This window comes from Microcaecilia unicolor, chromosome 3 (genome assembly GCF_901765095.1).
Source record: "Microcaecilia unicolor chromosome 3, aMicUni1.1, whole genome shotgun sequence".
NCBI lineage: Eukaryota > Metazoa > Chordata > Amphibia > Gymnophiona > Siphonopidae > Microcaecilia > Microcaecilia unicolor.
In genome coordinates this window covers 206,541,015-206,554,466 of record NC_044033.1, presented here as the reverse complement: position 1 = coordinate 206,554,466, position 13,452 = coordinate 206,541,015, and the positions used below count along the sequence as shown (strand labels likewise).

Below are 13,452 nucleotides of genomic sequence, written 5' to 3'. Positions count from 1 at the left end.
ATATTCAACGAAGTGTATTCTATATATCGTGCCTAAATCTAAGCGCCGCTTATAAAATATGCTTAGGTGGAAATGTTTACCGCACCAAATTTTTTTAGGTGCCTTAAATAGAATCTGGTGAGTCTGCAGTTAAGTACCTAACTTTAGACTGAGCACTTGCGCTAGCTAAGTGTCTTGTGTAAAATGCTCCCGCCTAACTTTTGTGTATAAGTTCCAGGCACACCCTTGACCCACCCAGGTCCTCAACCCTCTCCTTGCAGGTGTGTGCATATTTTATAGAATACCAATTAAGGGCAGTTACACGTATAACTCGTGCCAATTACAACCAATAATTAGCATCCAATTAGTCAATTTATGCAATTAACTGACTTAATTCAATAACTCTGGCATGCAACTTTGTGTGCCAAGCGTCAAGTTAGGGGTGCAAGTTTATCGAACGAGGGAACAGTATATTCTGTTACATATTTGTAAAGTGTTGCGTGTGTACTGTATGTGTGTCATGCCCATGTTCTAGCTCATGTTTCTTGTTCCCCTCTGGCCTCCTTTTCTAGGATATTGATAATCCCGAGCACCCGTGAGGCAAGAAGTGAATCTGGGGGTCAGGAGATGGGTGACAGAGGAGTAGGGTGGGATAATTAAAAGAGGTAGATATGACATGGTGGTGACAATTTTGAAGTTGCCCCCTCCAGTGCTAAGACCAGGAGTGATTTGAACCCGCAGTCTTCATTGCGGTTTTCAACGGGAAAATGAGAACCTTCGCTTTGAAAACTCTCTCGTTTACATTCTTCCCACGCAGGCGTACAGATTTGAAAATGCCTTTTCTCCATGTACTTTTTTCTCCTCCACCTAAACACCCTCCAGGGACATCTACTCTCCATCAGGCTAATTTTCTAACAGACCTGAACCTGTAGCACACACTCAGGTGGATTTTTAAATATACCCAGTGATATAACATACTGTATGTACAAATAGACACAGACAAATCACAGTGGCTACATTGATGAGTTCCGTGGGTTCTCAACCCAGTCCTGGAGACATAACCCAGCCAGTCAGATTTTCAGGATATCCATTGTGGATATGCACGAATCTGCTTGCCCTTCCTCCGCTGTATGCAAATCTATCTCATACACATACATTGTGAATATCTTCAAAGCCTGACTGGCCAGGTTTGTCCTCCGGACTAGGATAAGAACCCCTGGGCTAGACAATAGACAAAGCAGGATTATAACATTTATATCTAAGTACCTTTCCTCCTGAAGCATCTTGTTATATGATTACCCACACTGAGGAGGGTACTTTTCCGATCACCGGTGTTACCACAAGATCGATAACAAGTACAGATTTTTTGAAATATACATTCCCTGACCCAAGGATTTGGCCTAATAAGAATCAATGAATCACTTTTCTATTTTGATAAACTTTTTTTGTGATTTTGTTAACAAAGTGGATCTTTCTGAAGGCCCCCCCTTTTTTTAACAAGCATGGAGAACTCATGTAGGAAGCATCTCTCCCCCAGTAATACAACAGTTCCCCTCATTGGGAAGGACAGAGCTGAGTAACTGTGGGCTCCCCTCTCCTCTGTCTGCTCCTCCATAGCTGCAATCGGTCGAGGGCTCTTGGAGAGAGAATGTCCTTGATGTTGATCGGTCCTGGTCCTCTTGTCGTCTTTGACAGAAGTATGAAGGGGTCACCCACAGTTGATGCTCAGGGGGAAGGGAGAAAGAGGGTGCCCCACTCTCATCTGCTTCCAACATTAGGAGACTGGGGGAAGAACAGGAGAGAGGACAATTAATGGACGGTGCAGAGAACCCATCAAGAGTAGAGGTAACATCTCAAGATGCCTTTTATTACCCAGTATTTCTCTCAGTTCCTTTGCTCTCCAGCTCAGTTGGGGTCTGGTGTCATAAGCCTTCATACACACTCCCTGGGGATTTTCCCCTACTTTATCTCTCCCCCACCCCACACCACCGCAAACCATGCTTGGGTCACTGCAGCTACCATTCTGGTATGGGAGCCATGTAATCTGGATCTTTTCAGAGCATTACAACCATCTAGACTACTGGTCTTCACTCCCAGTCCTCAAAGAGGTCAAGTTTTCAGGATATCCAGCTAATACAGCTATAATGTTGATTTTTTTTTCTTTGGATAAGTTTGATTCTTTAATTCCTTATATGCTTAAATTGCACTGGCTTCCTGTCAAAGCACGGGTACAACTTAAATTAGGGATTGTGTTTTTTTTGTGAGGCCACGTTCTATATAGCAGATGTGGACAATATTTTGTTAGGCTATAAATCAGGTCGGTTATGTAGTCAACTTCTTCTTCATTATCCCCCTGTAAGGAATGTTAAGTCTGTTAGAATCTCTATCTCATATCAAGCTGTAACTTTTTTGAATGCATTGCCTTTGGAACTCAGAGTGATCAGAAATGACCACGTTTTTAGGAGGTCACTAAAGATCTTTGTATTTAGGAAAATATGTAGTGCCCGGTTCAAATTGAGAGGTCGGTACATTTATTTTCTTTTCTGTGGACGTTAGTGTGTTCAATCACCAGTAGTATTATTGTGTATTACTTGGACGATTGATCCGGTGTTTTGTTTTTTGCAGGCTATAAGTCCTGTATAACGTAATGAATATGCATGAGAAAGATTTGCATGCCCACCTCCTCCTTCGTATGGCTGGGCAGAACGAACAGGCCATGCGGTCTTTATCTGCTGTCATTTTCTGTGTTTCGGTTAGGGATATCCTGAAATCCTAACCCATTGGTGACCCTCAAGACCAAGGATCTAAGCGTCACTCCCAGACAATGATCAGAACTGTCCCCCTCCCCCTCCCCACCACACAGGCACTGTGAACACTATCTTCACCGCATCCTCAGCCCTGGCCAACTTGTGAATGGAACCCGGGACCTTCTGCAGGATTCCATATTAACATCAGTTGGCGCTGATCAGAATTACAGTGACAGTACTGAAGAGGGTAATAAGTTGATAATCACCTTCTGGATAGCTGTAGCCTGGGATGAGGGTGTAACCTGGAAGAGAGAGAGTGGGTGAGCAACAGAGTTAAAAGGCAAAGAGTCCTAAACCACAACGTCATGTGCACTCCGCTCCTAGTAACAGATACAAGGACCCTTACACATGCTTATTTTAATTGGGTTTAGGCCCTGATTGTCCAAGTACAGACAAACGAAAAAAGGAAAGGGGTCCACGACTTCCACAGGATAAGCAAACACAACACAGCAGGGGTGAAAGTTGAGAAAAATCCAAATGACCAAGGAGTAAGAGCATCCAAAAAGTTTATTCATCAAAACAAAAATGACCCCAAAGAACCTACATGGGCCGTGTTTCAGCAACAAGCCTTCTTCAGGAGTCAGTCAGTATATGGTTCAGGTAAGTCAGCATCGCAGAGACTGTGAAAGCCATTAAAATACTGGAACACAGTACACTGCATGCCGGGGAAAACAGTCTCTTTCATTCTCAACTTTCACCCCTGCCTTGTTGTGTCAAGTACAGACAAACAAATGATACTATGGATCTTAGCACCATACATCCAAGCAGTAGAGTATCTCTATAAACATTGTATGGTACCTTGATTGCAATTTTGAAAAATCTCTTATTTTTCTCACCATTAAACACTGAAAAATTTAAATATTGGGGAGGAAAAAGACCTCATTAATACCTTAAACCACACTTTTGGAACTTATTGTTTCCTGTATATGTGGTTGGTGAAACAAGTCATCATCGGTCAAAAAAAACCCTCCTGTTCACCATTGTTGAATAAACAAAAACAAAATGGGACCTCTACTCACGATTTGACATCATTTTTCAATAATCATTTGATGATCACTTGAAACTGTCTGTGAGTTGGGTTTCTCTAAACTAAGTAACAATTTTTATATATGCAGTTCTTGGATGAATGTGACAGTGAATTAAAGTATAAAACTTTTTTTTTTTGTTTATTCAACAACGGTGAACAGGAGGTTTTTTTAGACCAATGAAGACTTGTTTGACCAACCACATATACAGGAAACAATAAGTTTAAGGTCTTAATGAAGTACAGACAAAAGCCAAAGTAGGGGACAAAATTAGAAAACCACAACTTAAATGTTTTAATATATTGTAGAAAAATCTTAAAGCAGTTTGCAATATTGCAAGTCTTTATAATCCATCTCACTGGAGGTCACGTGATGGTTTGAGGGAGGAAGTCGTGTCTTCCATCTCTCCGAGGCTACCCCCTCTCTGTGCGATAAAAACGACCGCAATAGCCCGGTGAAAACAACCCTGCCGAATACTAAAGAACAGAGGGACGTTATGGACCCATTTGTGACCTGAGAAATGAGGGCAACGCCAAGCAGGCTCGCTAAAAAGAGCGCAGAGAAACAGCGTGGGCTGAGGAAAACAAGATGGCGCCCGGACCGGCATCCGACCCGACTCCGCAGTTCCACCCGAAACAATTACAGCAGTTGGTGGAGGCAGTTAAGACCGCGCTAGCGCCTCAACTAAATAAAGTATTAGAACAGCTGGCTGCGGTGGAGTCTTCGCTTGGAGACACGACGCGACGGACGGGGGAGTTGGAGGTCCGGGTGTCCGAGCTGGAGGACTCCGAAACAAGCAAGGGCAAGGTGATAAAAGAACTACAGCGAACAGTGAAAACGCAAGCGCAACACCTGGACGGGATGGAGAACCGTTCCCGGAGATCGAATCTGCGCCTGATCGGTATCCCAGAGACAGTGCCAGATCGTTTGCTATTGTCGCAGTTGGAGAGCTGGCTGAAGACAGAGTTCGCACTCTCAGATAGTTTTGGCTCCCTGTGCTTGGAGAGGGCACACAGGCTGGGGAGAAAGACAGCTGCTGGAATTAGACCCCGAGCAGTTATAATAAAAGTCCATAATTTCCTCCACAAAGAGGAAATTTTGAGAGGTGCGAGGGCAAAATGGGACACCTTAGCCTATGATGGCGCAGGAGTCAAAATATTTCAAGACTATTCAGCTGCATTGCAGGAACGCAGGAGAGCTTTTAGCCCCATTTGCTGCCACCTGGCCAAGAAAAATCAAAGATTCATGCTTTTGTACCCGGCCCAGTTGAAAGTCCTAAAGGAGGGAGGGTGGAAAACCTTTCAGACCCCGGAGGAAGCTCAGGAACTATTAGAAACTGATGTATATTGTATGGTCTTATTGATACAAATGTTTACAGATATTTCAAAAGACTTAATAAAAATTTAAAGTAAAAAAAAAAAAAAAAGTAACTGGAGATCCCTCGGAGAGGGAAAGGGGTACCTGAATAGCGCGCCCACCTCCAAACTGAAGGCACAAGATCTGGTGGAAAAGTTCAACCGCCTGGAATAGGAGCGGCGTCTGGCCATATGACACAGAACTGATATAATCAAAGAAGTATGTATGTTTTTGAAGTTACAGTTGAGTTATATGGGGGTGGAGTGGAAGGTGTGGGAGGAATGAAAGTGAAGGGTGACTGTCACACTTGGGGATCACTTGGGATGAATGTATGAGGGGGGTAAGAGCACAAGAGAGGAATGGAAGGGAACCACATAGAGGGTTATGAAGCGGAAGGAAGACAGGCTAGGCCATGAGAGGGGGTGCCCGCAATCACACGGCCTCAACCTACTACGACAGTAGGGCAACTAGGGGATCCCAAAGGAATAGAGGAGGAAGGGGGAATTAAAGGTAAAGGGAAGATAGGGAGGGAATAAGTCCAGGAGGGAGGATGGGGGACAAAAGGGGGAGACCTAAGGTGAAGGGGGAGGTTATAGGGAAGGGGCAATGTTACAACCATGGATTCACAGGTCCTTTATATTTTGGTGTAAGTCTCAAAGACACACGAGCAGAGCAAACTCAGACTTGGGGGCGGGTGAGGCTGGGCGCCCGAACCCCACCTAACATTCTTAAAGCCAAAGCAAACCACACTAAATATAATAAACGTAGATGACAAAAGCAACCCGAGTTGTATCCTGGAATGTAGGGGGTATAGCAACACCAGTTAAGAGGACAAAAATATTACAGGCCCTAAAAAGACATAAAGCGGATGTGGCTTGCCTCCAGGAGACTAGACTGACGGAGGTTGAACATCGTAAGTTACAAAGACTGTGGGTGGGGCAGGTGTTTTCGGCCTCGGCGGAGGGAAGAAAACGGGGCGTAGCAATATTAATACGGAAAGGTTTAGCAGCCAAAGCCGAATTGCTTAAGGCAGATCCTCAAAGGAGATATGTGATAATACACCTCTGGCTTCAACACAGACAATTTTTGGGGGTCTCGTTGTATGGCCCGAATGAATATACGCCATCCTTTTTTCAGTCCATTATAAAACACTGCGCCCCCCATGCTTCGTTGAAGTTGCTGGTTTGTGGGGACTTCAATTTAATTGCAGATCCCGAGGCTGACACTACAAACCCCAGGGAAGCCCCTCAAGGGGGTAGCAAACAAAAAGCACTTCCCACATTCATGCGCACCCTAAATTTAGTGGACACCTGGAGGGCCCTACACCCAGAAACCAAAGACTATACACACTTATCCAGGGCGCACAGCACAAGTTCCAGAATAGATTATATACTAATAGATAGACAGGCCTTTTCATGGGTATGTGGAGCAGGCATAGGGCCTACAGAGATATCAGATCACGCGATTGTGTGGACAGAGCTGGAGGTCCCAGAGCATTACCAATATACAGGGGGTTGGAGGTACCCGGGTTACTTATATGGAGACAAAGAATTTACAAGATATTTAAATGATAAACCATCTCACTGACGTCACAAGCTTAATATGGCCATGTTTCGCCCTGAGGATGCATCAGAGGCACCTTCATCCAGAACCACTCAAGGTTTTCTGCATTTGTATAACATCCGAATGACCCAACTTAAATGACTCAACCTTGCAACACTTCACTATTAAAGGTTGTTTTAGACATTAATGAACTCTTTTACCTCAACCCAACTTGATTGAATCTTATTTTCCCTATCCCAATACAACATATCTTCCCTATCTCAATACAACATTTTGTACCTATCCTGTGCCGGATTTGGCGAATGCCTTCACGGTATTATGTAAGCCACATTGAGCCTGCAAATATGTGGGAAAATGTGGGATACAAATGTAACAATAATAATAATCACATATCCTCTCCCACCCTTCTGGAGACCAGTACAATCAGTACTGTGCTAGTTACTCTTCCAAAGTAATTAAGTACAGTTACTAGTTATTTCCCTAGTTACAGTAATTTGATTACTGATTGCAATTACCTCACTTAGAGTAACTAATTGCTTTTCCTTTACCAATATCACACCCAAGAATACTTATGGTACATGAAGAGGTAAAATCTTCATCTTATGCACGAACCCAGTGTGAATACTGCATAACTTCATCTCTTGACCAACTCATGTCAACCACATCCTCTGTCATGTCATATCATGTTGCACTCGTTACTCTTTAAAAGTAATTAATTACAGTTACTGGGATAGTGAATAAGTAGTTAACTACTTTATTGATTACTGCAAGAAAGTAATTAACTCCAGTAACTGAAGGTGCTTGGTGTGACCCTGGATTGTTCCCTAAGACTGAACTAGGTCCTGCTGTGCCTGCTAGAGGCTATCTGTTAATGCTGTGGTACAAAGTTCAAGTTTTAAAACTCAGGTGAAAAGGGTATAGAGATCAGTTGATAAAGTTTGCTTTTTCTTTTCTTTTTCTTCTTTTTTAATTTTATTCTGCCTATCAATAACCTACAATTCCTCCTTTAAACCCCAATCTTTAAGTTACCAATGCACAGAGCAAAATAATATTCTCTTATTAGAGAAATGTCATCTGCTCTCAGAACTTCTCATAAAGAAAGTTAAGTGGGATCTTTCCTCTCTATATAGTTTTGATTCTAAGGGGACTCTTCAAACAAACCCTTTGAAGCTAACTCAGTAATCAGATTTCCCTCAGTAACCTTTGCAAACATTCTACTTCCTCACACCTTAACACTTAATTCAGGTCAGTAGCAGTGCTACCTCTCCAGCAGCCAAAAACAAAAGAAAATAACTGTCTTTTAGGACAGAATGTGAGCCTTACTGCTATCCTTTTTAAAATTCTTTGCCTGTTAAGTTTCTACCTCTAGAAAAAGTTTCAGTTATAAGGTGGTTTATAAAGCTGAATTGGAATTGACTTTCTCTTATCAAATAGCCAAATGCTTCCCTCCAGTGTTCACTGTCAAACATTTTTAAGATAATTGTTGTTAGTTTCCTTGGGTACTGAAGTTGTAACATGGAAAAATGTCCCTGTTTTTTAAAATAGATTGTGAGCCGCATCAATCCATATTTTGGTACTTGTGGCATATAATCCTTAATTGTATTGATTACTAGTAACTCAATATTGCACAATATTGTGGTACATGTGCACTTTGGATCCAGCCACTAGATGTCACTGTTGAACAATGCCTGGGACTCCCTCCCTTCAGGGACTGTGTAGCACTTCTACAGGACCCCAACCTTGGCCAGCTATGGGAGTCAGGCAGAAGCAGAAATCAAACCCAGGTCTCCCCACTGCAGCCCGCAGAACCGAGCTGGTTTCTTACCATGATGTGATTTCTTCCAGCAGATGATGCCAGTGAAGAGGAAGATAAGCCCCAGTGCGAGGACCACCACGGACACACTGATCTTTATTTTCTGTTGCATTGTCAGTCCGGGCTCTGTCATCCAGCAGGAGGCAATACATACAAATATACACACATCAAAGACAAGTCAACTCGACTATCATAACTCAATAATAATAATATTTAGCATTTTGAGAGCACTACCAGATGTACACAGCACTGATGAGTGTTCAGGTATCATGTGCTGCTGCCCCAGATAGCTTACTACTACTACTACTACTACTTATGGCACCTGAAGCAATGAGAAAGTGATTTGTCCAAGGTATGTCAGTGGCAGAGGCAGGATTTGGACCTTTGCTTCCCAATTCCATGTTTTAACCACTAGGCCACTTCCTTTTCTTATACATGGAGGGGGGGGGGGGGGGGAGGAGGAGGTCATGAGTTTGGTTTTCTATTATCTTTAGTTGTTTTGGGACCTAGGTTTATCCTGGGTAGGAAGTATCTTATTTTTTTCTCCATTCTGTTGTGGGCTATTCTTTTAACTGTTTGAATGGAATTTACGAGGAAGAAACAAATGAGGTTCACACTCTCCACAAAGGCGAAATGCAACAAAAGGTAGGGTGGAGAAGAACCAATTTCAAAAGATCAGTCCAAACACCAGGATAAGATGCTCCAAATATAACTTTATTGGGACCCTACACTGTCCGTGTTTCGGCTACTAGAGCCTTCCTCAGGGGTCAATCGATGAGTGCTCTGTTTTTGATGGAGTGCATGAGTGGTTATCGCTTGGTAAAAAAAAACATGCAATGTCCAACTGGAACAAGTACAATAAAGTTTTTGTACTTGTTCCAGTTGGACACTGCATGTTTTTATTCCAAGCAATAGACATTCATGCGCTCCATCAAAAACAGAGCACTCATCGATTGACCCCTCAGGAAGGCTCTTGTAGCCGAAACACGGACCGTATAGGGTCCCAATAAAGTTATATTTGGAGCATCTTATCCTGGTGTTTGGACTGATCTTTTGAAATTGGTTCTTCTCCACCCTACCTTTTGTTGAATGAAATTTACAGCTGGTGTATTTTTGTATGTGTTTTTTTTTTTTTTTGTAATTTGCTTAGATTGATTTATTGTTTACTAATATACACTCTATACTGCTCATGTAAATCAAGTCGAAGCGGTTTATAAAACTAAAATATAAGAACTGAGGGGAATAGTGGAACGATATAAAGTTAAGGGTCTGTACAACAGTTGTCCCTCCTCAGCCAGTTCCCCCTCCCCCCACCCCCACCCAACAGTTAACCTTCAGAGAATGCTAGGAGGGGGAAAGTGTTATTAGGTATTTTTAACTGTCTAAAGTTATAACAGGTAGAATATTAAGACAGAATAATACCTACATCCTGGCATTACTGACATCCTACAAGCTGTGGGGTAAATTCAAGAAAGGGTGCCAAAATGTAGGCGGAAAAATATGGGCGCTAAGCACTTATTCTGTAACGGCAATTGTGCACAAATTTACCATTGCAGTGTAATTAAGGTGATGGTGGAAATCCTGGCACTTAAACTTGGTAGCTGTGCACTTGATAGTTTTCCATAACTTCTGTGCAACTGCAAGACACACCCCTTTCTCTGCCCATGGACACGCTCCCATGGCAGTTGCACGCTAGAAGGGTTAGGTGCTAATCCCCAGATTCTATAAAGATTGGCAAAATTTGAGCGCAATCCTGAGTTGCTCGCATAACTAAATTAATGAGCCATTAATACTCAGTAATTGGCTGATAACAATCAATTATTGGCGTTAATTGGCACTGATTTGGAGATGCGTGATTCTATAAAGCCTAAATTCCCTCACGCACAATCCAAGAGGGGTCATGGGCATTCCCAAAGGTTATGCGCAGAATTGGGGAAATGTGCACCCAGCTTGCGCACCAGGATTTACACCTGATGCTTAATTGTAGTCGCGGGAATTGCCGCTATGCCCTTTTCTACACAGGGCGCTTATCCCAGAGTGAGCTTTGTAGAATAGCGCTGAGCACTGATTTTTCCTGGCACCCAAATTTGTTGCCATTTACTGAATCTAGTCCTAGGTTCATAGACTAGCGCCTCAGTGTGGTTACGTGCATTAGTGCAAATTAGCTCCAACTAATGCCACTTAAGGGCTGTTATTGGTACTTAAGTTAGGTGCACACTTGGCTCTGTTCTAGAACTTGTGTGCCCAAATTTTCCTGCCACCTGGCTTTCCCTCCGTATTCTCTGGTCTCCCCCATTCCTAGACTCACCCCATTTCTCCTGGAAGGGCTCCTGGCGGCTGGCATGCTCGACGCTGCAGGTGTAGCTGTCTCCGCTCTGTGGTATGACCTCCAGGTGTGCCTGTGTCTGGTAGCTCCAGTCACCATTGGGCAGCACCTCAAACGAAGTCAGGCTGTCAGCGATAGGGTACCCGTTCTTTAGCCAGGTAATGTTCACTGCCGCGGGGTAGAATTCGAACACATAGCACACGAGCACCTGAGTCTCGGTCTTGCTGCCAGACTCCATGGGAGAGATTCGCAGCTTGGGAGGAACTGAAACACACAAGTACATTCGCTAAGTGCTGTGTGCCGAGAACTGAGACACACAAATACACGTACATATCCCAGGTCAGCAAGGGCATGCTGAGCCAGGCCAGGCTTTCTCTCCAGTGCATGCTGGGAATTGTAGTTCAAAGTGTCCTAAGATGATGTTAAGAGTACAGGTCACACAACACAACTGACTCAGCCTGTCCCTGATGAGCCACTGCATTCTGGAATCTATAATTAATTATGTCTAGCATCCACTGTCCATGGGCTATATATAAACATGTACTGTGCCCCCTCCCCAATATAAACTCTCAGTCTTACTCACCCTGAGCACTGTACTCCTTCCCCAGTATAACCCTTCAGCCTCACCCACCCACCCACTGCACAGTGCCCTCTCCCCAGTATAACCCCTCAGCCTCACTCACCCACCCTGAGCACTGTTCAACCTCCTTGACCCACTCTCAGAACTATGGGGAAGATGCACTAAAAATTCGTTAGAGCCCTTCCCTTACCGTTTTCCTTAACGAATCGGTAAGGGAAGGGCATGCATCAAGAAATAGGAATGCAAATGAGCTGCTTGTTGTACCTCACTTGCATTCTCTATTCCTTCAGTAAAGTGTCGGTATGTTTAAAAAAAAAAAAGTGCCTATGGATGTCCTTTATGGACGTCCTTCGCCCCCCCCCCCCACCCCCGCCTGAGGTCGCCGCTGCTCCCCGCTCACCCCTGCACTGAAAACCAGAACTTTAGGCAGCCCCGGCCCACCTCCCTTCCTCCCTCCCCCCCCTCCCAATGCAATGACAGCTTCCCCGCCATCCTCCCTGGCCCCGCCCCCGCAACCCCCCCTGAGGTCGTCTTCGTCATCACCGCCGCTTCCCCCCCTCCCTCCACCCGCCCCCCTCCGTCTGCCACCGGGCCCTCACAGCACCTCTCACCTCCGTGAGAAGGCGCTGCACCGGCAACAGCTGATCGCCTGGACGTCCCTCCTTTGCTCCTGGCCTGCCCTCGTCTGACGAAAGTAACCTACATAGGTTTTTGCCCCCTCCCGATTTTTTTTTTTTACATTTTTTGACAGTTTTTGAAGCCCACGCAGCCCCAACGAGAGGTAAGACCTCTTGTTAACTTTCCCGGAGTTTTCCAGCGTTAGGGCAAGCAGAAAACCTTAGTGCATTTCATTTCAATAGGGTTTCTACACAATTTGCTCATCTGCATTCCGTTTGCGTTAGCTGCTACCGTCATCGGAAAAATATATTTAGTGCATGCCAGGGTTTACTATTTTCTCGTTAATGGCTCGTTATTGCCTCGTAATGTTTAGTGCATCTGGCCCTATGTCCCTTCCCCACTTTCACTCACCCGTCCTCAGCACCGTGTCTGCCCAGTACTTCTCTCCATTCCTCTGGCACTCGACCTGCTTCTCTTTGGTCATGTTTAGGAAGCCTGGACTCTTGTTCAGGATAAGGGTAATCTGTTTAGCCACCTTATATACTGGTGGGATGCATGTGTTTGAGCCGCAGTGGATGAAGAGATTTTCAGTGGAGTCATACCACAACAGAATTTGCTTGTTGAACACCATATAGTAACACATTGTCATCTCCTTCACACTGTCCCCATAGACGCAGTCCCAGTTGAGCTGTGTGACAAAGGCACCTGAGGAAGAAACCCGACACCTGTCAGTCTGGCAACACTGATCCCTAGGAGTTCAGCGCTGCGTGCGTCTAGTTGCGCTATATAAATGCTAATAGTAGTAGTAGAAGAACAAGAATAAGAGCTCGACCAATGCAAACTGCATATCTCTCTAGGTGAATCTTGATACATAGTTTCAAGATAGAACACAATGATGCAAGATAATATCTTGTAAGCTCATATAATATGAAGCTATACGATATCTGATCTGATGTAATTATAATAAGGGAATCCTCACCTGTTGGGTTGCAGACCAGGGTCCAGCCCAGCAGCAGTGCCAGGCCCCTGATCCCCTGCATGATCAGAACCTGGCACCCCCTACCCCTGTAATCGTCCCTCTGTCTCTCTGCTTCCTCATACCAAACTCAGAGAAAAAGTCCCTGAGGTTCAGAGAAGCAGCCAATGGCAGGGAAGAGTCGCTCTGTGTCATCTGTTGCCAGGCAGGGCACTGTGCTTGCCCTGGTAAGCGAGACTGTGATCTCGCTTCAGCCCTGTGGTGCAGCCATTACAGGGAAGGAGTGACAAAGAGCGGGTTTCTTTTTTTTTTTCCCACAACCCTCCCACCCACTGTCTGTGAGCTCAGTGCCATTTGCAGAGATTTTTGCCATGCATGAGAACATAACAATTGCTTGACTGGGTAAGCT

The 13,452-nt window shown here is 44.4% G+C and overlaps 1 protein-coding gene across 1 annotated transcript; it reads right to left on the bottom strand.

The window, feature by feature from the left end:
* Positions 1–1,406: 1,406 nt before the first annotated feature.
* On the bottom strand, positions 1,407–13,158 carry LOC115466173 (HLA class II histocompatibility antigen, DM beta chain). Its single transcript, XM_030197262.1, has 6 exons — positions 13,047–13,158; positions 12,479–12,772; positions 10,852–11,133; positions 8,556–8,669; positions 2,993–3,028; positions 1,407–1,761 (listed from the first exon to the last, which is right to left on the bottom strand). The coding sequence occupies exons 1-6, from the start codon at positions 13,105–13,107 to the stop codon at positions 1,754–1,756; spliced, it is 795 nt and encodes a 264-aa protein (XP_030053122.1). The 5' UTR covers positions 13,108–13,158; the 3' UTR covers positions 1,407–1,753.
* Positions 13,159–13,452: the final 294 nt, after the last annotated feature.